The 26,618-nt window shown below is 41.1% G+C and overlaps 1 protein-coding gene across 2 annotated transcripts in view; it reads right to left on the bottom strand.

Annotated features, from left to right (window-relative positions):
* Positions 1-26,618, bottom strand: part of snx30 (sorting nexin family member 30) — a 129,273-nt gene that overhangs the window by 80,579 nt on the left and 22,076 nt on the right. The window contains exon 1 of one of the 2 annotated variants that reach the window (XM_073048612.1): positions 25,993-26,228. The exons of the other annotated variant lie outside the window; for it this stretch is intronic. Within the exon in view, the coding sequence (XP_072904713.1) occupies positions 25,993-26,205 (213 nt within the window). The 5' untranslated portion in view covers positions 26,206-26,228. Of the gene's footprint in view, positions 1-25,992; positions 26,229-26,618 lie in introns of those variants that run through there. 2 annotated transcript variants of the gene reach the window in all.

Below are 26,618 nucleotides of genomic sequence, written 5' to 3'. Positions count from 1 at the left end.
GAAACATAACCCATGCTGGACCCAAATCCTGGAACACCCTACTTAACAACAGGGCAATTAACCCAGGCCATGTCCACGATGGCAACATCTCAAAGATCAAATAAAGTATAGCACTTCATTATCAGAGACTCCAGCTCCAAACTGAGATGTTAACAGAGGACCACATCTGCACATTGAATAGTATGGAAGTTCTAATAGCATCCTTTCAAAAGGGTATCCTCAATATCAACATCAATTGTTAATTCTTCAGACTCCAGAAAAATAATTTACATTGTTTGTATTACTTGTTCTATTCACATATTGGTTACTCACTTCCCCAATTCAGTGTGCGATGTTCCAGAGAACTTAAAAAAAGGCATTACGTAAATTTGTCTCTTATGATCTGAATGAAATTTCCAAGTAGAACAACGGATAAATTACTAACGAAGTAAGGCAAGAGTCAAGTTAACAGTTGAGAATGAGACCAGTTCTTAAACTTGGAAAAAGTACTACTTATTTCCATTCTTGTGTTTTCTAGCATGCACTACTCTCCATAGACATTGTTTTATAAATTTCCATTGGGATCATAGATTGGCTTTAACAGATCTGAGTACACTCTTTCTTGAGCTGAACATTTCTTCATCTCACACTATCTCTATCTGTACCGTATGCTTAATCCTAAAGCCCAAAGCAAGAACAAACAACAGCACAGCATTCTCAGTCTAGGTACTTCTGAGCCTACCAAACTCAAAATCTTACAACTTCAATGACCTTGCTTTCCCTTTCCACAAGTACTACCTGGCCTGTTGCATGTTTCCAGTATTTTCTGCTTTTATTTCAGAGTTTTAACTCTGTCTCAATCACATATGGCCATTCCATCTATGTCATTGGAACATCAGCCAGACTTGTTTTATAGATCTGCAATTTGCAGCTTCTGTTTTCATTTGAGTGCATATTCTCTAACCACCCTCATTGCATGGCTTTTCTGTTCCTTTGTTAATATGTCCTCCGTAACTGCCCCTTTAGCCCTGCAACCTGATGACTGTATTTAAAGCTTAGCCATGGGAACCACTCTCACCTTAGAGAAGCTCTTTGTCTTACCCATCCCCACATCTATCCTCTCAGCAATTTAAAACTTAGAGCTAATATTTTTACTAACTAACCCACTCTGCTGAAGGATGCGCAACAGGATACATCAAGACTTGCCCAACCTACTGGTCATGTCCAGTGTTTCCTCCATAACTTTATACAATAGGTTTTGCATACTTGGAAGTCCCATTGGCTTATTACTCATCTCTTCATAATTAGGTTAATTCATTCACAGTTATCACCCAAGTAGATACACACACTTTGCAAAATTCACTATAATCCTTACTTCCTCATTGAATTAATATTTTTTTCTAATCCAAAAAAAATGGTTTGGTGGAATCCCCCAGGTGGAAAATTTTTCACTTCCTGCAAAAATAAAAAAAGAACTGGCTAGGGCGATATAACTGATTGCAGAACAAGTTGTAAATGACATACTGACATTTAGGGTTCAGCTCCATTTCACCTACAAGCCTGAGAACATCATATGCCAAACCTGCACCTGTCATAATGCAATACTATCATTCAGGTTTCTACCCAACTAAGTTGGACAGTGTCCCAAAAATCAAATTTCACAACTAGCCCATTTCTTATGAAACTAGGCAACAAATATCCAATCAAGTGATCTCATTTGGCAAACATTTAAGGCCACTGCTTTTTTGTTCATATGGTTGGATAGAATGCCTAAACATTTTCTACTAAGTAGGTAGATCTCTTCTCAGCTCCACATCATGAAGTCAGATCTAGCTATAAATTTTCTGCTGACTGTTCAGATCTAAGCAGAACATAGAGATCCAATTTAGGCAGAACACCCATAGGAACCAAGTAGTGAGTCCTAAACAATCTGGAGACTATATATAACTGCAAGAAATCTGCATTTTGTACCATCATCCCCTTACCCTGTTATGAACAAATCAAAGAACCCTAACCCACAAGAGGAGCATTCTATGTTACAACACAGCTAAAACAACAAGAGAAAATGTGCAGATGCTGGAAATCCCAGCAACACACACAAAATTCTAGAGGAACTCAGCAGGCCAGGCAGAATCTACAGAAAAAAAAAAGTAGATTTGATGCTCTGGGATGAAACCCTTTGACAGGACTAGGGAAAAAAAGTTGAGGAGTAGATTTGAAAGGGGGGGAGAGGGGGAGGGGGGAGAGGGGGAGACTTGGAGACTTGGAGGGGAGAGATGAAGCAAAGAGCTAGGAAGTTGATTGGTGAAAGAGGCAAGGCCATGAAGAAGGGGGGGGGAAGAGAGGAGGAACACCAGGAGGTGGCGATGGGCGGGCAAGGAGATAATATGAGAGAGAGAAAAGGGATGGGAGTGAAGGGGAAGTGGAGGCATTACTGGAAGTTTGAGAAATCAATATTCATGCCATCAGGTTGGAGGCTACCCAAATGGAATACAGGGTGTTGTTCCTTCCACCTAAGTGTGACTTTATCTCGATAGTGGAGGCCATGGATGGACATATCAGAATGGGAAATGGAATTAAAATGGGTGGCCACTGGGAGATCCCACTTGTTCTGGTGGATGAAGCATAGATGCTCGGCAAAGCGGTCTCCAAATCTACATTGGATCTCACTGATATACAAGAGGCTACACTAAGAGCACCATACACAGTATATGACCCCAACAGACTCACAGGTGAAGTGTTGCCTCACCTGGAAGGACTGTTTGGGACCCTGAATAGTAGTGAGGGAAGAGGTGTAGGGACAGGTGGGAAATCAGAGGGGAGGGACAAATGGACAAGGGAGTTACATAGGGAGCAATCCCTGCAGAAAGCAGAAAGTGGGGGGGGGGGGGGAGAAGAGGGGAAGGTGTGTTTGGTGGTGGGATCCAGTTGAAGGTGGCGGAAGGTTCAGAGAATTATGTGTTGGGTGCAGAGGCTGGTGGGGTGGTAGGTGAGGGCAAGGAACCCTATCCCTGGTAACTTGGCAGGAGAAAGGGGTAAGAACAGACGTGCATAAAATGGAAGAGATGCAGTTAAGGACAGCATTGATGGAGGAACAGAAGTCCCTATCTTTGAAAAATAAAGAGGGCATTTCTTTCGTACTAGAATGAAAAACCTCAGCCTGAGAGCAGATGCAGTGGAGACGGAGGAATTGAGAGAAGGGGATAGTGGTTTTACAAGTAGCAGGGTGGGACAGGGTATAGTCCAGGTAGCTCTAAGTCCTTTGGTTTATAAGTAGACACTAGTGGATAAGTTGTCTCCGGAGATAAAGATAATGAGATTGAGAAAGGGGTGGGAAGTGTTGGAAATGGACCAGGTGAATTTGAGGGCCGGGTGGAAGTTAGAAGCAAAGTGGAAGAAATTGACTAGTTCAGCACAGGTGCAGGAAGCAGCACCAGTGCAGTCATCAATGTAGCGTAGGGAAAGTGTGGGACTGTCACCAGTACAGACTTGCAACATAGACTGTCCCTCTTCTTCCCCCCACCCCCAAATTTAGGACATCAGAACAACACAGCTGCTGTAATAGGAACAAAGTGAACGGAAATAAGGAACTGGAAGGTGCAGTGCAAAGACTTCTTGAAAAATGGATGAACTCTGTAGAACAAATGGAACTTAACCCACTCAGACAGCTGCTATTTTAAATGTGTGGCTTCCACTTAAACATTTCAACTAGAATCTACAACTCTGCCACGGCACTAGCTTCCGATCAAAATGATGTCCACATACAATACACCTTCAGCATAGATCATGAAACCATACATTTCATTTATGTCTTTTACATTTGTTTTTCATCTTGAATGTAACTCTGGAACTGTTGGACCCTGTGATTTGCTATTTGGAGGTTATCTGGGTGTTGTAGCACTCTAGAGTCTCCAAGGGGATTCCAGGAGGCAGATGCAGTGTGCACGAACCTTGTGGTGAAAAGGCTGCAAGCCAACGTTCAACTCCATTTTCTCAATTAAAGCTTCCATTAACTCGAAGAGGGAGATTGAAACATTGAAATGAATGTGGAAGGTGACTGGCAGCTGCCTGCCTTTTGATCACTGGTGGGATTGCTCTACTGCCGGAGTCGAAGGCTATCTTTTGATCACCAGTTGGATCACTCTGCTATGAAGAGGGAGATGACCCTTTTATCACTGGTGGGATCGCTTTGCCTTGGAGAGGGAAGAGCCTCTTGCTGTGCCCTAAGAATGTTACCCAGGTTTTCTACATTTTGGATTTCAACTTGGTCTACAGACAGTTTTCTTCCACGCCCCCCAGTCTTATAGCTTTTTTTTATATTCCATGTTTTTCACCCCATTTGTGGGGTTTTTTGTGCATAGCGGAGGGGGATGGGGGGGGTGTCGGTTCTGTCTTTAGGTTTTTTGTGTGCAGAGAAGAGAGATTTGGGGGATGATGATAGTGCTTCCATTCTTTTCTTTGTTGGTTCTGTGGCTATCTGGAGAAGAATTTCAATTGCATACTTTGATAATAAATGAACCTTTGAACAATATAGGGACTTCTGCTATACAGTAAGGTGAAGTGCATCATACTTTGCCTCATACCAAACCATAAATTTAAAAATTGAATCTTTATTTTTGCAATTGCACCATGTCCAAGCAGGAATATTTAAAATTACTATTCAACAAATTAGACAGCATTTATCTTGTAGTATGATTAGCTGCGCACAGTAAGCAATATAGACTCCAGATTCTGTAGATGCTAGAATTGGGAGAGAAACTGCGAGAGTTACTCAAGGAGATTTAAAAAAAACAGTAAACAATGTGGTTCATCTGAGCCTCTAAAACAAATGCAGGTAGTTTTCCCTAAATTCCAGCCAACAAGAGAATATATCAATTTTCTACCTTTTATGAGCATTGTACAACCATTGGTAGCCAATTAAAAACACTAACTGCCATTTACAATAGGAACAATTTAATAAATGTGGTAACACCCTTATATAGCAAAACTAGTGGTTATAGCACATCTAACTGAATCACTTACAACATATATGTCAAACTCAAGGCCCGCAGGCCAAATCCGGCCCCGAGATAATATCTAATTACTATTAAAGCTGGCCCCAGTAATCGAAGCGCCTATGGCGTATGATATGGCTAATGCTGAGTTTATTCAGGTACCAGGTTTTCAGGGTTTTTAGTGTTTATTCGGCAGTCTTCTTCATAAGAAACGGAATTTGTAAAGTGAAACACTTTGTAGTTATAGCAGAGACTGAGACACATGAGAGCAGGCTGAAAAAACAGAAGCAACGAAAGCTGCGTTCGCACGCGTCCGACTGATCCGGTCCGCATGAAGCTGCATTTTGCTCAATCCGGTCCGTGACCTAAAATGAGTTTGACACCCCTGAACTTACAAGATATCTTCTAACAAGGGTAAAACAAATTCTCTTCCAGCTATAATTAAAGTGCACCTTGGCCAAATGAAAAGTACAACAGCTGCCTTTGCGGAATCCAACTCCCCAGATAGTGAGATTCAATTAGATCAGAATAAACCAAAACAAAAAAAAAAGGAGCAGCCCAACTATAAAGAACATGGCATGCTTTTGAAGACCAACACTGCATGTTCAAAAAATTCAAATAGTAAAATATTGTAGACACTTGTTATGATAGATACAAAACATTTGCTGTCTCTCCCCTCAGCTACTACCTGACTAGAGTGCTTCCAAAACTCTTTTATTTTAAAAGTTTATTCATAAAAATGCACACAGGAAATACAATGATGCATTCTTTTCATTCCATGGATGTCATGACTTGTTGACACTTGCTTCATTAAGCCGATATTTTCACAAAACACCAATGTTAAATATTTGTGACTTGACCAAAAGACCCACGGAGATGCTTAAGAGATCACTAGATTGTGCCATTCAATATCAGGTGGTGCAGGACCCTAGTTTGTAGTGCTTCTCTACAAAGTCTTTGTATTGCCTTCACGAGGTTTCAGTGTTCCTTAGCATTTGCTCCTACAACCCGGCATAGCCAGAAGAATTCAATTTGACATTTTGTGGCACAAGACGGCCAAATTTTAAGGAAGCCAAGCTGCAACTTTCACCAAATCAAAGATCTTCCAGCAGCACTTATACTATGCCTCTGAAAAGAGCCAACAGACGAGTCCTTTGTTATATTGCAGCTCAGGCTGAACAAGGACTCTTGCATCTTTTTCCAAACCTTCTTGATCAAAGGGATAGACAGTCACCTCTGCAACACTTGTTGATAGTGAGAATCTGACTGTGCAAGAGAAATCTGATGGGGAAAGCCCCTCTCACTGCCAGCCAAACAATAGCTCGATACTTGCTGATGAGTTATAAAGAGATATTCTGTCAATTGCAAGAAATTAACCTAGAGGAATATGCACCACCTACCACCCCCCCCCCAAATGTTTCTCACTGATCACTGCCTGGCAGACTTGTAGTCAAAGATGATTTTCACACCTTAGTGGTGGCCATCAGGACAAGGGCAATATTAGGTACACTTTTTCCCCCATTCTATGAAAAGCTTTATTTTGTCTTTAGGCAGTGTTCTTAGATTTCCAGGTGAAAAGGATGATAGTTTGGGCACAAACAATACCAAAAATACCTTGCCCTGATGACCAGGTCCTTTTCGATATTGAGAGCAAGTACTGCTTCTACAGTTCCAGATTTTGATCAGTCTTGTCTATCTGATCTAGTGAATTCTTGCCATATCCTTTTACACCTCAGAAGACCTACAGTACCTTTAGGTAGATAGACTAAACAGTGAAAGGGATGCTGAATCAGTCAAAAAAAAGATTTATTCTTCCTGCAGTTGACTGCTTCCCCACTGACACCAACTCTAACTGGCTAAAGATAATTAATATACAGTTTAACCATCAGCCCACACAGAAGATGGTGATGTCATCTATTACAGCAGGGTTTCTCAATCAGGGTTCCATCAGAGGTCACTAGGGTTTCCACAAGAGACTGTGATTGAACTTCGCACAACACTTTATGCTAGCGCTCACAGTGGAGGACAATGACCGAGCAGACCCCTTTTACCAATCTTGTTAGAGGTCTCTCAGCTTCATATGGCAGTGTGCAGTAGGACCATGTTTATTTGGTTGAGTCCATTCTCAAATTTTGACTCGAGATTGGGCTGTTGATAATTGGTGAACATTGCACAGAAGGGAGAATGGTAGGCTGATGGTGAGCGCTCTATTGCACAGAGGGGAGGACGGTAGGCTGATGACGAGCGCTGTATGCATGGAAGGGAGGAGCATGAAATGCGTTTTCCAGGCATTGAATGGACTTGCTCAACTTGGGCTGTGACGTCAGCCTCTCCCTCTTGAATTACGTCCCTCAACCTCTCCTTATGTGCCCCCAGCTGACTCACGGGTGCGAGCAAACTACCAGTGTAGTAGAAAATTGGAGGGAAATTTTCATTCTAAAGATAGTCCAGAGTGGCGATTTTTGAAGAGGTGGTGCAAGATGGAAGAGAAGATTCTAGGTCTAGCCCTATAGACAATTTTGATAAGGCTAATAATGAATTACAATCTTCTGAGTCAACAATAGACAAAAAAATTTCCTCCTTACAATGAAAGCTACTTATCAGTGGGCTTTACATAGACAGGTGATCCAAGTTGTCCTATCCCATTGTGCCTAGTCTGTGGCAAATAACTCAGAAATGTAGCAATGGCTCCAGCACAATTGAAAAGACACTTAACTACAAATCATAGCTATATGACACCTAAGTGCTGATTATTTTAAACAACTATTGGAATCTCAAAACAAACAGATTAAAGCTTTTGAAAATAAAGTCACAGTCAATGGGGGGAAAAAAAGTTCAGGAAGCAAGTTATTTAGCAGCTTTTAAGACCAGTACACTAGAGAATGCTAAAAAACTGAAAACCTGGACAACGAGCACCAATCTCCTACCATATACAGATACCCGGTGGCATAGCAGAGAAAGAGTTCTTAACAGGGTGTTTGAGCTGAAAGGTGAATCGCAGGAGTACTTTCAAGAAAATAGAAGGCCAGATTTTGCTGAGTGCTTTAAAAATGAAGAATGGCTGCAGAAACTAGCCTACCGTAGATTCCGGATTTTAAGCCGCTACTTTTTTCCCACATTTTGAACAGCTTTGAACTTTGCGGCCTATAATCCAGAGCGGCTAATGCATGGTTTTTTTTCATGCCGCCTCGTAAACATTTTGCCTCATAACAGTAGACCAATAAAATTGATGAGTAGTTCACAGAGGTCCAATGAAATTGTACGATAAATCAAGCGCACTTTCACAATTAAATTATTGTAAATCAGTCATTTGTACTCACCCTCATCAACATGGAAAACACTCGAAGCATTGTGCTGCCTACTTAGTTTAAACTATATTTGTTTTCTGTACTACATCGCGGGATGCTATGACGTCACACCCGGTTTCGCGGTGTCTTGTGGGAAAATGCCGGTTTGCGATAAACAGAAAGGAGGGGGGAGCGCATTACGCGAGCGGCTTTGGATCTGAGCGAACGCTGCTTTTAAATGCCGTTTGCGATAAACGGAAAGGGGGGGGAGCGCATTACGCGAGCGGCTTTGGATCTGAGCGAACGCTGCTTTTAAGTTAAAGGTGATCAATAACTTTTCCTGGTAGGCTGCAATATATATATATTTTTTACCAGTCGTTAGGAGATATTGGAATGTTGTTCAGTAAAGAAGTATACGCAACGTATATTTAAAAGTAGCCGCGTACGGGCACGGTTCGAAAAAAAGCATTTGCAATATGTATTTGTTTTTGTTACCATATGGATTTAATTAAAAGTTAAAAAAATCCTCACGTGTAATATCTTTCTGTGTAAATATCTCATATTACAACATGGGACACCTGCGGCCTAAAATCCGGTGCGGCCTAAAATCCGATGCGGCCTTTACAATTAAAAAATTGATTTTATTTCTAAAATTAGAGCCAGCGGCTTTTAATCAGGTGCGCTCTGTAGTCCGGAATCTACGGTACTTTTTTTCATCACATGAACCAGTTGAACAAGTCTCTGCAAGGCCCTGGAGAAAATATTTTGACTTCAAGTGAAAAGATTCTTGGGTTTAAAAGGAAACTGAATTTTTGGAAAAATCATGTTGTATAAAAAAATCTTGAAATGTTTCCACTGCTGCTTGGGCTTGAGAGGGAGGAAATCTCAGGAATATTGAAAACCACCTGGAAGAACTGCAAAACAAAATTGAGCAGCATTCTTCCTCCCTTTCAACACAAGTGTATGACTGCCTGAGGGGGCCTTTCTCTGAATCTTCTCAGGCTGAGCAGAACTTGACTTTAAGAAAAAGGAAGAACTTTGTGAGCTGCACTCTGATCAAGATGAGATTTACTGACCTGCGCTTGGACAAATTCTGGATTTCTGTGAAAGAGCACCCTGCCATTCATAAGAAAGCAGTGAACATTTTGCTGCAGTTTTCAACTTCTTACATGTGTGTGCAAGATCCTTCTTGTTTAACAAGCATCAAGAGCAAGGATAAAAATAGACTCGTTTCAGTTGAAGGTGAAATCCATGTATGCTTATCCCAAGTTTGATCCAGAATATTACTGAGAATGTATTATGTTTGCCCAAGAGTTTTTTTAAATTGATGAAAGAGAAAGATTAATTTCAAGAAAATAAAGCAAAAAATGTATTTTCTATCAAAAAAGTGTTTTTTTGGATTATTATATCTACAACTTACTGATCTCACTAATGTACCATGAGCTGTAGATATAATTCTTATGTGGTGGTTCCCCAAGACCTGAAAATTATTTCAAGGGTTCCTCTAGGGCAAAGTTGTTGAGAAAGGCTGCATTACAGGCTTTAATACAAGTGTCTCCAATGCAGCAGAATGTGTTGTTATGGTGAACATAAAATACTAAGCTAGCTAAAGTGTCTGAAGTATCCTAATAAGTTATTAATCTCCCAAAATGCTGGTGGAATGCAGCAGGACAGGCAGCATCTATAGGGAGAAGCACTGTCGACGTTTCCGGCTGAGACCCTTCGCCAGGGTCTCGTCCTGACGAAGGGTCTCAGCCTGAAATGTCAACAGTGCTTCTCCCTATAGATGCTGCCTGGTCTGCTGCGTTCCACCAGCATTTTGTGTGTGTTGCTTGAATTTCCAGCATCTGCAGATTTCCTTGAAGTTATTAATCTAGTGTTTATCTAAAAAAACTGCATACTGAAAATGTCAAGCAGCATTTATAACCATATAACCATATAACAATCACAGCACGGAAACAGGCCATTCCGGTCCTCCTAGTCTGTGCCGAACTCTTAATCTCACCTAGTCCCACCTACCCGCACTCAGCCCATAACCCTCCACTCCTTTCCTGTCCATATACCTATCCAATTTTACCTTAATTCCAGGTATCAATCCACGCTTTAAGCTCATCCACCTTTCTTACAATGCTCCTAGCATTAAAATAGATACATTTAAGATGCTCTCCACCTCCTCCTCTCTTTTCATCCCTAACAATGCATTCAAATTTATTATCCTTTTCTTTCTTCTCCCCTACATCTTCGGGCTGAGCGCATCCCTTCTCCATCACCTGCCTTTCCTCCCTCACACACTATCTACTTACTTGCTCTACTGGTGAACTAACCTCCTCTCCCATAGTTTCCTCAAATTGACTTCCACCCCCCCCCCCCATCTTACTAGTTTAAAGTCTGCCCTGTAGCCCTAGCAAACCTCCCCGCTAGGATATTGGTCCCCCCAGGATTCAAGTGTAACCCGTCCTTCTTGAACAGGTCACGCCTGCCCCAGATTCCCATTTCAGATTACAGAACAAAGTGAAAAGTTAAATTGCAAAGAGGTGATGAATTCAAAGAAAATACTCCTGAAAGACCAAGCTCATGACTGCCCAAATGATCCAATATTTACAGAGACAGAGGCCAATTATTCAGAAAATAAACATATAAAAGCTGTGAAATACTTGAACCTGAAACCAAAGAAATACTGGAAATGGATTGTTGCTCTGTTGCAGCTTGTGGGGGGGGCAGGGGGAGGTAGGGGGCTTTGGGGTTCTAATTCTTTGGCATCACTCATTCTTTGGGACACTTGTGTTTGTGGATGTCTGGAAAGAACAACTTCAGGTTGTATATTCTACACATTCTCTGATATTAAATAGAACTATTGAAATACCCAAAAGACTAGACAATACCATGGAAGATGAAAAACTGAGTTAATATTAGAAATAGATCTTGTAGATTATATCAAATCAATAATTCAATACCCCCAAAAGTCATAACACGATGGAAGATGAAATAAGATTCCATTGGGATTTTTGGAACAGCGTAATTGGCAATAGACAAGTCAGGGAGGGATTGGGAGGGAGAATTAAAGTGTAGGGCAACTTAGCAGCTCAAAAAAAGTCTTGCAGACAGACTGATTTATTCTGTAAAGCATTCCCTTCAGAATGATGCAAGAGGGACCTGGTAGTGGAATCTCACTAAGTGAGCAAAAATGGCAAAAAGATGATCAATGCAGAGGGGAAGATAAACTAAGGCCGAAGGGATAGAAAAAGGAAGATTTATCAGAGATAGTGTTAAAAGTCTCATCACTAGAGCAGTGACAGGAGAAAGTGGGAAAGTGTGCGGAGAGATGTAGAGTCAATATAGCAATTAACTTAAAGTGGATATTTCTCAATAATCTGTTTCCAAAAGGGACCAGTTAGAAGTGAGAAGGCAGGAAATTGGCAGCAAAACTAAACGAGTTCTGCACAATTAAGTAAAACACTAATAGTAGTAATTGACATAACAGAAAAGTTGGGGGTGGGTTCTTAATGGGACTGAAATGATGGCTTTTCTGTATATCACAGAGAAACATGCACTTTATGAGCCTGTGTGAATTTCCATAGCTACAACTTTCATGCAGAGAAAGCAGGTGAGTTCAGGGGAAAGTTGTTCAGTACAAGGGTTTATCCAGGTAAGCATGGATGTTAACAGTGGGAACTGGTTAATCAAGGGAGCAGCGGACCCTGAAATGATCCTATATGAGACAGAGGGAAAGAGGGATTCCATGCAGTGAATATGAGTTATTTGGAGTAAGGAAACTAAAATAAATATTTAAGGAGTAAATGACATTAGAACTATAATGAACATGAGTGACAAGTTTCTGGACTAGGGAGAAAGGATGGAGCCAAGTAGATTTATATAGGCATCTTGAGTAAAAGAAAAATTGAATCCCAGTAGTCAAATATTGAGAAGCAAAAACCTGTATATACTGAAAATCAAAGTAATACTGAGAATACACAACAGACAGCAAACACAAGTCAGTTTAGCACAGCAACGGCCCTTCAGCTCACAATATTGTACTGAACTTGTTAAGCAATTAACTAAACTAGCCTCTTCTGCCTATAAAATGCCCATACCCCTCCATTCTCCACAAATTCATTCACCCATCCAAGAGCCTCTTAAATGCCTCTATGTTTGCCTCCACTTGACAGTATACTCCAGGCATTCACGTTTTTCAAAAAAAAACTGTCCCACATAGCTCCTTTGAACTTGCCCCTCTACTTAAATGCATTCTGCCTCGTATTAGGATAGTTCAACCCTGGGAAAAGGATACAGATCCTATTCTATTTATGCCTCTATCTCTTACAAACTTTATTAGGGTCCCCCTCAAACCCCACTACTCTAGAGAAAACAACCCAATTTTGTCCAATCTCTCCTTGCAGAAGATGCCTTCTAATCCAGGCAACGTCCTGGTAAACCTCTCTTGCATAACATCCACATCCATCCTTAAATGGGGCAAGCAGAATTGAATTCAATTCAATATTCCAAAACATACCTAACCAAAGTTTTATAAAACTACAGCACAACTTCCTGACTCAAAATTAGTGACCGACTAAAAAGGTAAGCATTTCATATGCCTTCTTCACTACCCCATCAACCGATGCAATCACTTTAAGGGATCTAAGGACTTGGATCCCAATATCCCTCTCTGCATCAATACTGGCAAGCCTCTTGTCATTAACAGTGTACGGTCTCTAGATTTGATCTCCTAAAGCGTAAAACCTCACTCTGGGACATTAACCCCATCTGCCATTTCTCCAACCACACCTGCAACTGATCCATATCCTGCTGTATCCTTTAGCAATTATCAGACCTCCAACCTAAATAAGCACATTAACCACTACCCTGTCTCCCATGGGCAAGACAATTGTGAATCCCCAATGGCTAAGTGCCTATGGATCTCATGTGATTTTGTCAAATGGTTTACTAAAATTTATGTACACAACACACACAGATCTACCTTCAATCATCTTCATGAGCTCCTCAAACAATTTTAATTAGTAATCTGACTTGACCTGTACAAAACCATATTGAACGACCACAATTAGGCCATGGTTTTCAAATGCATATAATCCTATCCTTAAGAATCCTCTCGAGTAGCTTCCCTACCAAAGGCATGAGACTCTATGGTCTATAGTTCCTAAGATTATCCTTTTTCCTTATTGAATAAGGAAACACTACATACAACTGGCAATTGTAATTTGTTAAATTTTAAGCGTGGGCATTTACCATTCCAAATAAAAGCCTTAATTATTTTATCAAATTGCTTAAAATATGTTAATGGGATTTGAACTGGTAATGATCGGAACAAATAATTAACCTTTGGAATGTATTCATCTTCAAGGCATTTACTTTTCTTGACATTGACAAATACAATGATGACCATCTGTCTACATCACATGAAATTCTCTGCAATAATGATCAAAATTTACCTTTACTAAATCCTTCAGTTGAGGGTGAAAAATTAATACCCAAGTATCGTATACCCTTCTTTAGTCAGTAAAATTGGCCTGAGTAAAAAGCAGATGCAGGGCAATCTGCAGTCAACGATAGTGCTTCTGATTTTGTCCAATTAACCTTATAACCTGAGAATCTAGAGTAAGACTTTATCATGTTAAAAAGACATGGCACTGACCAACTAGGGTCCGACACAAATAATAAAATATCCGCATAAAGCATCAGCTTATGAACCTGTCCTCCCACAGATATCCCTATAAAGTTCTCATTCTCTCTGATAGCTGCTGCCAAGGGCTCCAAAGCCAGACAGAACAACATTGGGGAAAGTGGGGAACCCTGTCGGGCACCCCTTCTGAAAGAGAAGTAAGGTAAAATGTAACCACTAGTTTGAACCGCTGCTTCAGTGTTATTATATAACAGTCTAATATATTTTTAAAAGATGGGTCCAAATCCAAAAAAATTGAAGAATCTGAAAAAGATAGTCCCATTCCACCCGACCAAATGCTTTTTCAGCATCGAGTGAGATAGACTGATTATCAGCCACCGACCACAAAATATTCACAAGATGCCTTATGTTATCAGATGAGCTGCAGCCCCTGATAAATCCCACCTGATCACTATGTATCATCAGTGTTATTACTGTATCTAAACGGTGTAACACTCAGCTCTATCAACCCACGTTCGTCTAGGGAAAACCACCGTCTCCCTGCCAAACTGTGTCTCACATTTGCGTAAATGCTGTGTATGCACTCCGGCACAATTCCACAACGTAAAATATCAGTCAATACACAATGAACGTTTAAACAATTACACTTTATAAATTTTACTCTGACTATGGGGTTAGTAGAGAAACAAAATTATAATAAAAAGGCGCCAAAAATAGAGATTATACAGTTTGTGCACACGTTGGAGCTCACGCAATATCCTTAATCCACCATTTGCTTTCCTCTGACCTCCTAGACCCTCGGACTGGGACTAACTATGGTGGTCTACCAGAGTGCTTCCCACATGTCCTCCCTCTTCGCTTCTCCTCGCCGAACTTCCCGCACACCAACCCCAGTTCCCACACATACAGATAGAACAATAAGACTCCCATTGGTTCGTTCCCCCGTTATCAGTAGTTATAACCCAAACATTTCAGCTACAGAGAACATTACCTCACAGTTAACATTACAGAGAAGCTACTTCATTATAACACTTCAGAGAAACCATTTTATTATTAGCAGTTAACATTACAGTTAATATTACTGAGAACCCTACAATGGTTTGCAAGGATCTTTGATAAAAAATTTCACATCTATTGGGATTAGGAAAATTGGTCTATAATTCGTACATTCACACGGGTCTTTACCCTCTTTCAGAATCAATGTAATTAGTGCTTGTGATAAAGTAGGGGATAAATTACCCCGCTCTATAGACTCATTGTACATATTCAGCAGTAGTGGAGCTAGCTCCTCCACATAGCATTTAAAAAATGTCACTGTAAATCAATCTGGGCCAGGAGCTTTCCAGTAGGTAAGGTCTTAATCATTGATATAATTTCTTCCAATGTTACAGCAGAATCAAGGTATTGTTGTTGTTCTTTCAACTTAGGTAACCCTAATGGCCTCAGAAAGCTACCAATTTCTTCCTCACTAGAGTTGGAGGTTGATGTATATAGGTTCTTATAAAAAACTCTTGGAATACATCATTAATATCTTTAGGTGTCAAAGTATCACCTGTTGCTGGTCTAATAGCTGGGATGATAGATATTGATTCTCTGTTTTATACACCTTGCTAGAAGCTTGCCAGCTTTCTCCCCTGATTCAAATTGCCTTTTCTTGCCCTGAAAAGCCAAAATTCTACTTTCTGGGATAATATTAGATTGTACTGATATTTCAGCCATGTTAGTTCTCTCAAATCTTTGGATGACATCCACTGCTTCAATTTTATCTCAATCTCTTTGATTTTATTTTCTAAGTTTGTAATTTTCTGATTATTCTGTTTTTTTTAATATAAGTATGTTGAATAGTATGTCCCCTCAAAACTGCCTTCAGGGCGTCCCAGTTTGTCCCTACCGAGGAGACCATAGGTATATTTATCTCTAAATATTCCTTGATTTGTTGTCTCATAGTTTGCCTAAATATTGAATCTTGTAACAAGGATGAATTAAATCTCCATCTATGTGACTGCATTCTCTTATACTGAGGTACTGTCGCTAGAAAAACCCAAGCATTATCTGATATTATAATATCACCAATTGCACATTGAGACGCAGACTGAATAAGTGACTTGGATATAAGGAAATCAATCCTTGTGTATGTTTTATGAACTGCAGAAAAAAAAAGTGTAATCCCTCCCATTGGACAGACAGACAGAAATACTTTATTGATCCCGAGGGAAACTGGGTTTCGTTACAGCCGCACCAACCAAGAATAGTGAAGAAATATAGCAATATAAAATCATAACTAATTAAATAATTTAATCCTGCCAAGTGGAAATAAGTCCAGGACCAGCCTATTGGCACAGGCTGTCTCACCAATACTCTGGTCCTGAACTTATTTCCACTGGGATTCATAAGGCGTCAAACATCCACAAGCCCAAGGGCTTTAAACATTTTTTGCACCATCACAGTGAGTTTTGAGGTTCTATATGACAAGATCTTACTACAGTCGATGAGTGGATGCGTTACCAAATTAAAATGTCCCCCAAGTATGATATAAGCTCCAATAGAATGTAACTTCCCTTCAAGATCAACAAAAACTCCTGCATCTTCTATACTGGATGCATATATGTTTGCTAAAATAATATGCTGCTTCTGTACTTCTGCCAAATAAGAATTCTCCCTGCTTCAGCTTTGAATTGTTTCTCACATCTAAATTGCAGCCGCCTATAAGTGTTATAACGCACCTGCTCTGTAAAACCATGATCTGTTAAAACTCTCCAGCAGCTTTACTGATTCCTCTGCTGATAAATGTGTTTCCTGTAGAAATACTACATCCCATTTTTATCTAAGCTTATTCATTACTTTTCTCTTTTTTATAGGACTCCCCATTAATATTCCATGTGGTGAAACATTTTATCTGAATTAAGAGAAGTCATAGTTGGGACAAAGAAACAAATACACTACAATATTTTGACACTGACTCATAAACCCCAGTTCAAACTGAAAGGTAACAAAATGGCGCGTAAAACTCTCCCACGCGCAACAGTGGCCACAGAACATAGCCAAACATCCCTTCTACAAAGGATTATGGTCCATGAAACGCCTGGACTAGTTTTAACTCCTCAGAAACGATGCCGGTGCAATTTTACAGTAAACAAAGCACACTTAACAGCATGTCAGCCCTAGTGAGAATAAGGTGGCTTCAGTACAATAATAATAATAGCAAGATTTAAAAAAAATAGCAAACACAACTTGACTCACATCTTGCTCAATTTAACTGGCGTAGTTAAACTACCCCATCTCCTCAATAAATTTTCTTGCTTTACGTGGGCACTCAAAAACTTGAAACCATCCTTAGTCTCTATTCTTAGCTTGGCTGGGTAAAGCAGCGCAAAGCTCACATTCCACCCCCAAAGCATCTTATTACATTCTTTAAACTTTCCTCGTTTTACTTGCGAGGGTCTGGAGAAGTCCAGGAAGATCATAACATGATTGTTGTCAGGAAAACTTGCCCTTGACCCTCGCCGCTTGCAGCACAAAATCTCGATCCTTTGACCTCAGGAACCTTGCGAGGATAGGCCGAGGCCTATCTCCGGTATTGGGTCTAGGGCCCAGCGCTCTGTGTGCACGTTCTATTTCAAGCTTTTCCTCTCGATCGCCGATAAGCTCTGAGACTAGCTTATCCATGAATGCAACGATATCCTGCCCCTCTTTTCCCTTTGGAATGCCGATGAATCATAGATTGTTGCACCGATTACAGTTCTCCATGTCTTCCGGTTTATCTGTTAGCTGGTCAATATCCACTTTGGTAACCAATGGGTTGACTTCTCGTTCCCTATCTGCCGCTTCTAGATAGTCAACCTGCTTCTCGACATCTGCAAGCATGGTCATCAGCGATGACAATTTTGACTCCACTAACGATATAGATCAGCATACATCTTCAAGGCCTACCAGGTCGTCCAAGATTTTTTTCAAAGCCGCATATACGTCAGCCAAGTCATGACTCACCTCTTGTTGGTCTCCATCAGATGATGGTCCTCTGCCATTTTGATCAGAGGCCGTCTGCCCGGAGCACTACAACCTCAAATGCCTAATATCTCCGGAAGCCTTCGTTTTAAGTTGTTTTGACATCTTACACAGACAGTAACACTTTAGAGCTGCAACAGTGATAAAATAGAGAGTGAAAGCAAATTTTTAAAGGATAATTATATACCACTGGCGTGGAGCACTGTTCTAAGCAGCCGTCTCTGTCATTGTGTCACCTGATTTTAGCTTCTTAAACCTTACGTTCACTTTTCCTTCTTGACCAAATTTACTAACCTTCTCAACAAGGTTTACTTTCCCACCTTTGTCCTTGCTTCTTTCTGAAACATACCTGTTCTGTACTCTGTGCAGTTGGTCTCTTAATGCCATCTGTGGACTAGCCTAAAAAAATGCTGTTTCCAATTAACACTTTCTAGCTCCTGCCTAATACTCCTGTAACTTGTCCTGCTCCAATTAAATACTCTCCCATAAGGCCCATATTTATCCTCATCTATAGCTATCTTAAAACTTACAAAGGAGTTGTGATTACGGTTCCCCAACTGCTCTCCCTACGAAAGTCACCTAGACAGGCTCATTTCCCCCATACCAGGTCCAGTATGGACCTCCTCTCATTGGACTTTGTATTATTTAATAAACCCTTCTAGATGCAGGTAACAAATTCTGCCCCATCTAAAACTCTGAACTAAGGAGATCTATCTATATTACACAAGTTGAAGTTGCTCATGGCAGCCACCCTGATGTTTTTACACTTTTCCCTGATCTGCCTGCCTATCTGCTCCCCAGTACCCTATGGCTATTAGGAGATCCGATACCCCAGTGACAAGGTGGAGATGTGTCTCTACCAAAGGAGGTTTAAGATGCTCCTTCCCTCTGCTAGCCTGCAGGTCACCCTTGGGCAAGTTGAATTGCCTGCTTAGTCCCCAGGTCAAGTGAAGCCATGGGAGCAGGTGGTGGATGGCTGCATGTACAGCTGGTACATACCACAAGTCCTGGTTATGTAACCACTGACACCAGGCAGACACTGCCCAGAGGGCAACAATGGCAAACCACTTTTGTAGAAAAGTTTCCAAGAACGAACATGGTTGCAACCATGATTGCTCATGCCATATGACACAGCTGGAGAAGGTGACATGTATCCCCAAGTGATTGTAGCTTTCTTATTTTTGAGCTCTACCCATATAGGTTCAGTAGGTGAGACATCCATTACATTCTGTTTGCAGTTATAATATTGTCACTGATTAACTCTCTCCGCCTTTACCTCCCTCTATCTTTTCTAAATGATAGAAACTAATATTAAAGCATCTATTCCTGTCCTTCTCTCAACCAAGTCTCTTTTCTGGACATATCAAACATACCCAAATCAAAAGCCATGGATGAACTAGGAGATTCATAGTCTGCTGAGGTCTAGATCACTGGCATTCAAGACCAGTGATCCAAGAAGTAAACAGGCGGCTATCCCAAGAGTGGAAAAAAAATTCCGATTGAGGTTAGAGACAGAATTGGATGCCCATCAGCTCTGGCACGGTTTGCAGGCCATTGCTCCCTACAAATCTAACGCCCAACATCATGAAAGGTTATGATGCTTCATTCCCAGATGACCTCAATACCTTTTATGCACGCTTTGAAAGGGAGAATAAAACTGCACTTATGCAAATCCCTGCAACATCTGGTGACCCTTTGATCTGTCTCAGAGGACATCAGAACATCCTTCAAGAACGCAAGCCCTCACAAGGAGTCAGGCCCTGATGGTACTTGGTACAGCTCTGAAAGTCTGTACCAGCCAACTGGTGGGAGTGTTCAAGGACATCTTCAATTTCTCACTGCTGTAGCTGGAGGTTCCCACCTGCTTCAAAAAGGCAACAATCATACCCGTGTCCAAAAAGAGCAGAATGAGCTGCCTCAATGCTCATCACCCAGTGGCACTCACAACTACTACAAAGTACTTGCAAGGGTAGTCATAGCTAGAATCAACCCCTGCCTAAGCAAAGACTTCAACCCCTTGAAATCTGCCTTTCACAACAACAGGTCTACAGCAGATGCAATCTCACTGGCTCTCCACATAGCTTTGGATCACCTGGGCAGTAGAAATACTTGTGTCAGGCTCCAGTTTGTTGACAACAACTCAGCATTCAACACAATCATATCCTCAATTCTAATCAAAAAGCTCAACACCTGGGCCTCTGTGCCTTCTTCTGCAATTAGGATCCTTGACTTCCTCACCAAGAGACCATATGTAATGCACAACAGAAATAACGTCTCCTCACTGACAATCAACATTGCCGCAAATTAAGAATGTGAACTTAGCCCATTGATATATTCTCTCTATACCCATGACTGTGTGGCTGGGCACAGCTCAAATGTCATCTACAAAGTTGCCAATAAATATTATTGGCATAATTTCAGATGGTGATGAAGCATCGTACAGGAGATAGATAAGCTGGTTGAATGTATCATAGTAACAACCTTACACTTAACATCAGTAAGGCTTAGGACTTGATTGTGGACTTCAGGAAGGACAAGTCAAGAGATCAGAAGTGGAAAGGGGGGAGCAGTTTCAAGTTCCTGAGTGTCAACATCTATGAGAATCTATTCTGTGACATTGATGCAATCACATTGGTAAAGGCAACATAACAGCAGATCTATTTCCATAAAGAGCTTGAGGAGAATTGGTAAGTCAGAGACACTAACTTCTACTGATGTACCATGGAGAGCATTCTAACTGGCTGCACCACTGTCTGTATGGGGGGTGGGGGAAGGGTTACTGCATAGGATTGGACAAAGTTGCAAAAAGTTGTAAACTCAGTCAACTCCATCATGAGTACTAGCCTCCCCAGCATCCACGCCACCTTCAAAAACGTGATGCCTCCAAAAGGCAGGATTTATCATTTATGACCCCCATCACCCAGGACATGGCCTCTTCTCATTGCTACCATCACGATGATACAGAAGCCTGAAGACACTCAACACGTCAAGAACAGCTTCTTCCTCTCCACAACATCAGATTTCTGAATGGACAATGAACCCATGAACACTTCCTCAGAATTTATATTTTCCTCTTTTTGCACCATTTAATTTATTGTTATATACACACACTTTCCTGTAATTTATAGTTTTGATTACTATGTTTTGCAATGCACTGCTGTCGCTAAAACAAATTTCGCAACATATACGGTGATGTTAAATCCGACTGCTGATTTGGATAATGGCCCTTGATAACGAAGACCAAAATTTGTTAACATTACAAGTTGATGACCTTCAATTAGAATTGACCAGTTCTAACATAAAACAGTCAGGATGATGGGGGTGGGAGGAAGGAGGAGGGAGTGAAGTAAGAGTCACCGAGAAAAATCATAGCAAAAAGCCATTATCTGCTTTCCTGTTTCCTCAGAGTGGAAGGCAAAGACAATTACACTGAAAATGTGACAGTTCTAATATGACAGCAGTCTACACCCCACCTCAGACAGATGAAGTTTGAACTTAATGAACTATACTGCTGTCAATAGTCTTGAAACTGGAATACCAAAAGCCCTCTCATCATTGCTAGTGACTCCAAATAGGCCAACTTCAAGAGCGTTATCAAAATGCAAGCAGATGCCCAAACACATTCCACCACTACTGCATAACAAAAAATGACCACTTCTGTCCACAATGATAAACCAGACCACAGGTTGCACTGCTACTTCCAGTGTACAAACAGAAACTTAAAACAGAAGCATCCAGTGCAGAATCATACAGTGATATCTGAGGAAACAGATGAGCTTCTACATGATTGCTTTAATTCCGTAACTGGTCCATGTTCAAAGACTCAGCTGTCAGCCTAGAAGAGTATGGCACCACCATCGTCAGTAAGTCTGCTGAGAACTGTGCAAAGAGGACAGTCAATGGGGTCAACTCTTCATTTTAACAAGAAAAACACACTACAGGAGTCCCCCGTTTTTCGAACATTCGCTCTACATCACCTCGCTGTTATGAAAGACCTATATTAGTTACCTGTTTTTACTCACAGAAGGTGTTTTCACTGTTACGAAAAAAGGCAGTGCCCACCCCGAGCAGCCAAGCTCCTCCCCTGGAACTGCATTCTAGCCGGCATTGCTTAAACACGTGCCTGTGAGCATCTGTGCTTTATTTCGATTTATTTTGCGCATCCGTTAGCAAGATGAGTTCTAAGGTATTGGAAAAGCCTAAAAGAGCACGTAAGGGTGTTACACTTAGCGTAAAACTAGACATAATTAAGTGTTTCGTTTGTGGTGAACTAAGTAAGGATATAGTGAGTTTGGCAAAGGGTTTGTGGAAGTTGATGAAGATGTTGAAGAGGTTTTGGCATCACATGACCAAGAACTGAGAGATGAAGAGCTGATGAAGAGGAAAGGATAACAATTGAAGCCGAATGCAGTAGCAAATGGCCCAAAAGTGTAGTAGTCCAGGAACTGAATGTGAAGCAATTGCGTGAGACTTTCGCTGCGATTGACAACGCTACAATGATTGCAGAAAAGTATGACTTTAATTTTGAAGGGTACATAGGTTTAGGGCATATTTGCAGGATGGTTTGAGTGCTTACAAAGAACTATATGATAGAAAGATGCACGAGGCTAAACAGTCAAGCATACTGTTGTTTTACAAGCCTTCCACATCAGCCACAGCAGACAACAAACATTGACCTTAGACATCGAAGCAGGCAGACATAGAAGAAGGTGACCCGCCTGCCCTGATGGAAACAGACCACGATGAGATAACACCCCAGTCTGCTGTACCTCCCACCATGCCAACCTCCGGCGACTCAGCCTAACACACCATCATCAGTGTGCTCATTGTCTTCCCGATTCCAGTAAGTAAAACTACACTGAGCGTACATTATTTCTACTGTATATAGGCTGTGTATTTTTGTGTTACTTGGTAGCTTCATATCTTAAAGGTTATTGGAAGGAGTGCTTCTGCCGGGAGTGCTTGCACCTTGTATTTTTGCTGTGAGTGCTGCCAACAGCGCTTGCGTGAGATTTTCGCTGCAGTGGACAGTGCTGCAATAATTGCAGAAAAGTATTCCTACATTATATAGGCTGTGTATTCATCAGATCATTCCTGCTTTTACTATCTGTTACTTTAGGTCTTATGTGTTATTTGGCATGATTTGGTATGTTATTTTTTGGGTCTGCGAACGCTCACAAATTTTTCCCATATAAATAAATGGTAATTGCTTCTTCACTTTACGACATTCTGGCTTACGAACCATTTCATAGAAATGAATAGGGGGGAAACCTGTATTTGAAATGTGAATTTTTGTAGTACACCCATCCTATATTGCAACATGATTACACAAAAAAATTCAGAAACTTAAACTATCCCTAGATGCAAGTTGATTTACAATAATAATCAGCCTGGTACAATGACATTAGTTAATATTGTGGTTGCTGTCTGGCACATGCTTCAACCATAAATATCTCATCTGAGTTTGCAAATTCACACATTCTCAATCATTTTTATGCTCCAAATCATACAATCTTCGGAGTTGCACAAACACCATTTCCTGAAGTTATTATCCGAAATCTACCACTATGACACTGCAGAAAGCATAGCAGAACACACAATAGTACTTCAACAAAAGCATTATCCAGCCATCGGATTTAAGTACATTTGAAAATTCTCCTAACATTTGGTGGTTGGAAGTGAAGAGAGATGATTAACTAAACAGTAATAAATTCAATTAAAATGATTTGAAAAACTAATCCATTATATTCAGCATTTTTACACCTACATCTTTGCTACAACAGATAAAACAAAAATAGAAACTCTGCAAGAACAGATACAAATTAAAAAACTCAAAAATCAGGATTAGAGAATAAGATAAAATGCCATTGCAAAATTTAACTTTTACCTGTATTAATCAAGATGAAATTCCTGTAAAATTTTAAAAATAACCCAATGAAAACTATCTTGCTAAAAGCACTTTTACAAAGAATTCATTACCTACCAACATATATAATGTATTATTTGTACTATTCAATAAAGCACAATGAGGTGGAAGCAACATCCTAACCAGAAGCATTTTGATAGTAGACTTCAACAAAAGCACCAATAGCATTTCATATTGAAAACTTTACTCATTAATGGCCAATAGCCAGATACTCGTTATTCAAAATAAATTACAAATACATTGTATTGCTCACCTCTATACAGGATAGAAGCAGCAGCCAAAAAGGATGCAATGGGCACTTATTGTTCAGTATGGACAGTATATGGTCTCTCACACCAGAAGATTCAAGTTTATGTCCCATTCAATGATCCCACAATTTAGACTGATGCACTCAGTATTTAACTGTCAGAGACTCCAGCATGATATTAAAATCAAATGCGCTATCCAGCTAACCTGAAAGTCCTTTTTGAATAACAGAATCCTTCTCTACTCCTGGGTCAAAATCTATCTGTCAATCAACATCACAAAAACAATCAGATGAAAGGAAATGAAACCAAAAACATTGACTGCTCTTTCCTCAGAGGATGCTTGGTAATTTTAAATTACTGCACAGGATATGGCTAGCACAGGCAAGATCAATAATTATCATTCATTCACAAAATGATAGCCTGACAAGAAGGGGCTGTTGATTTTTGGCACCTTCTGCTTACATTTCAGATTTTCAATTTTTTTGTTTGCAGGAGCTTCCTGTGCATAAACTAACTGTATGCAAGACTGGCTATCGAGTCAAATGCTATCACATTTAGGCCATGGTCATAAACTTCCATCCCCCAACTCCACTGAAATGAGCACAAAAACCTGGGTTCACAATTCCAATCAAAATGCTGTCAGAGGAGATACCTTTGCCAAACTTCCCTTCCAGGTGGATGAAATGCAGCAGGATTTTTAATGTGCTTATTCTGATGTCCTGAACAATATTTAATCCTCATTCAGCAACACAAAATGCAGATTACCTGGTAACAAATGCAACACTAACAAAGTACTAGAGGAACTCAGTAGGTCAGGCCACATCTATGGAAGGAAATGAGCAGTCGATGTTTCAGGCCCAGAACTTTCAATGGGACTAGAAAAAAGTGAGGCAGAAACTAGAATGAAAATATGGGGTGGGGGGGGGGGGAGAGAAGGGGAGATACACAAGCTGGCAGGCGACAAGTGAATCCAGGTGAGAGCCACCTCTCACCTGGACTCACCAATCATTAGCCCCTTCTCACCTGGATTGTGTATGCTGCTCCAGATTTCCAGCATCTGCAGTCTCTCATGACCCTTATCTTGATGTTTACAGGTCCATTTCATATTCAAATCAGCTAATGTTTCAGACATTATATGCAGCAACAATATTTCAAGATTACTTCATCTGCTTTAACACTCTAGGATATTCAAATAGATACAAAAGAAATCCCAAACTTTTCTATAAGTGCCCATCAGTTTCTCTTAAAAATACCCCTACACTGCCTGCAAAGCAACCAATGATGGAAATGGACTTGCAAATTTAAAAAACAGAGATAAACTGGTGTGAACTCTACAGGTAGAGTCCAACTTCAGGAGAGACAATGAAATTTTGAGATGACACCAAAGAAGAAATTGAACACCAAAGTTCTCAGGGAGCAAACATCCCAAGAGTCACATTTCCCACCTCAACCACTACCTGTAGCATTAACTAACGATTTACCACCATTACACCTATTTATCAAGCTACCTCACACACCTCCAATGCCCCACTTCATCACTCACCCCATCTCACACAAACCCCATAAACACCATGCCCTCAACCATGTCACCTGACACACCTAGCTCCCTAGCCACAATCCTTTCATTCACCCGTCATTCACAACCACTCTCCCCACCCTCCCTTGTACAAAGCACCCTTATCCACTTCTCTCCCATTCACAGCCCCGCTCCACCCTCCCTCTCGGCGGAGCATCCTCTGCTCACAGCCCCCACCCTCTTCTGTACCCCTTACAACAACCCACACTCACCTCACAGCCCCACCTCCAGATCACAGCACCCAGTCCCCTGTGTTACCCGCCACTGCAACCCCCAATCCCCACCACAGAACCCACTTCCCCACCCCTCACACCACAGCTCCCACCTCCCCACCCCCACCTTGTCCCCATCTGCCGCTGTCGCGTCGGGTCCGGACGACAGCAGTTCCTCGGCCGACAACGGGTGCGAAACGTCGCAAATGGATCTTGGGCCCGAGGAGGGCAACGCTTTGCACATCACACTCATGGCACCCGAGTCGTCTCCTTCTCCTTCGCCTTCTCCTCCCGTCGCTCCGTCCTCTACCCAAGCTTCTGCTACTGCCAGCACCTCCATTTAAAAAAACAGCAGCCCAGATCCTCCCCACAACCCGTGCCGCCACCACTGCGCATGTCAGGACTCGCCCCTCACGCTGTAATACCAGGTTTCCCCTGCTAGGAGGCGCTGCCACCGGTGATTGCATCGACGGCGTCCGCATTTGTTGCTCTCTGGTGCCCGACCTTTCCCCTACTCAATCTCTCCGTGTTGTAGATACCAGCTGTACCAATTAAACCACTGGGATATGATATTCTCCAGCACCAGGTCGCACTGCATTAGGGGAACATCACTATCAAATCACAACCAGTTCCTGCATTATAACTCAGCAAGGATCAGAATCAGGTTTATTATTACTGGCATGTGACATGAAATTTGTTAACTTAGCAGCAGCAGTACAATGCAATACACAATATAGAAAAAAAATAAACCAT

This window comes from Hemitrygon akajei, chromosome 6, assembly GCF_048418815.1.
Source record: "Hemitrygon akajei chromosome 6, sHemAka1.3, whole genome shotgun sequence".
NCBI classification, from domain to species: domain Eukaryota; kingdom Metazoa; phylum Chordata; class Chondrichthyes; order Myliobatiformes; family Dasyatidae; genus Hemitrygon; species Hemitrygon akajei.
The sequence above is the reverse complement of the archived record's forward strand: the minus strand, read 5'-3'. Positions and strand labels throughout refer to the sequence as shown.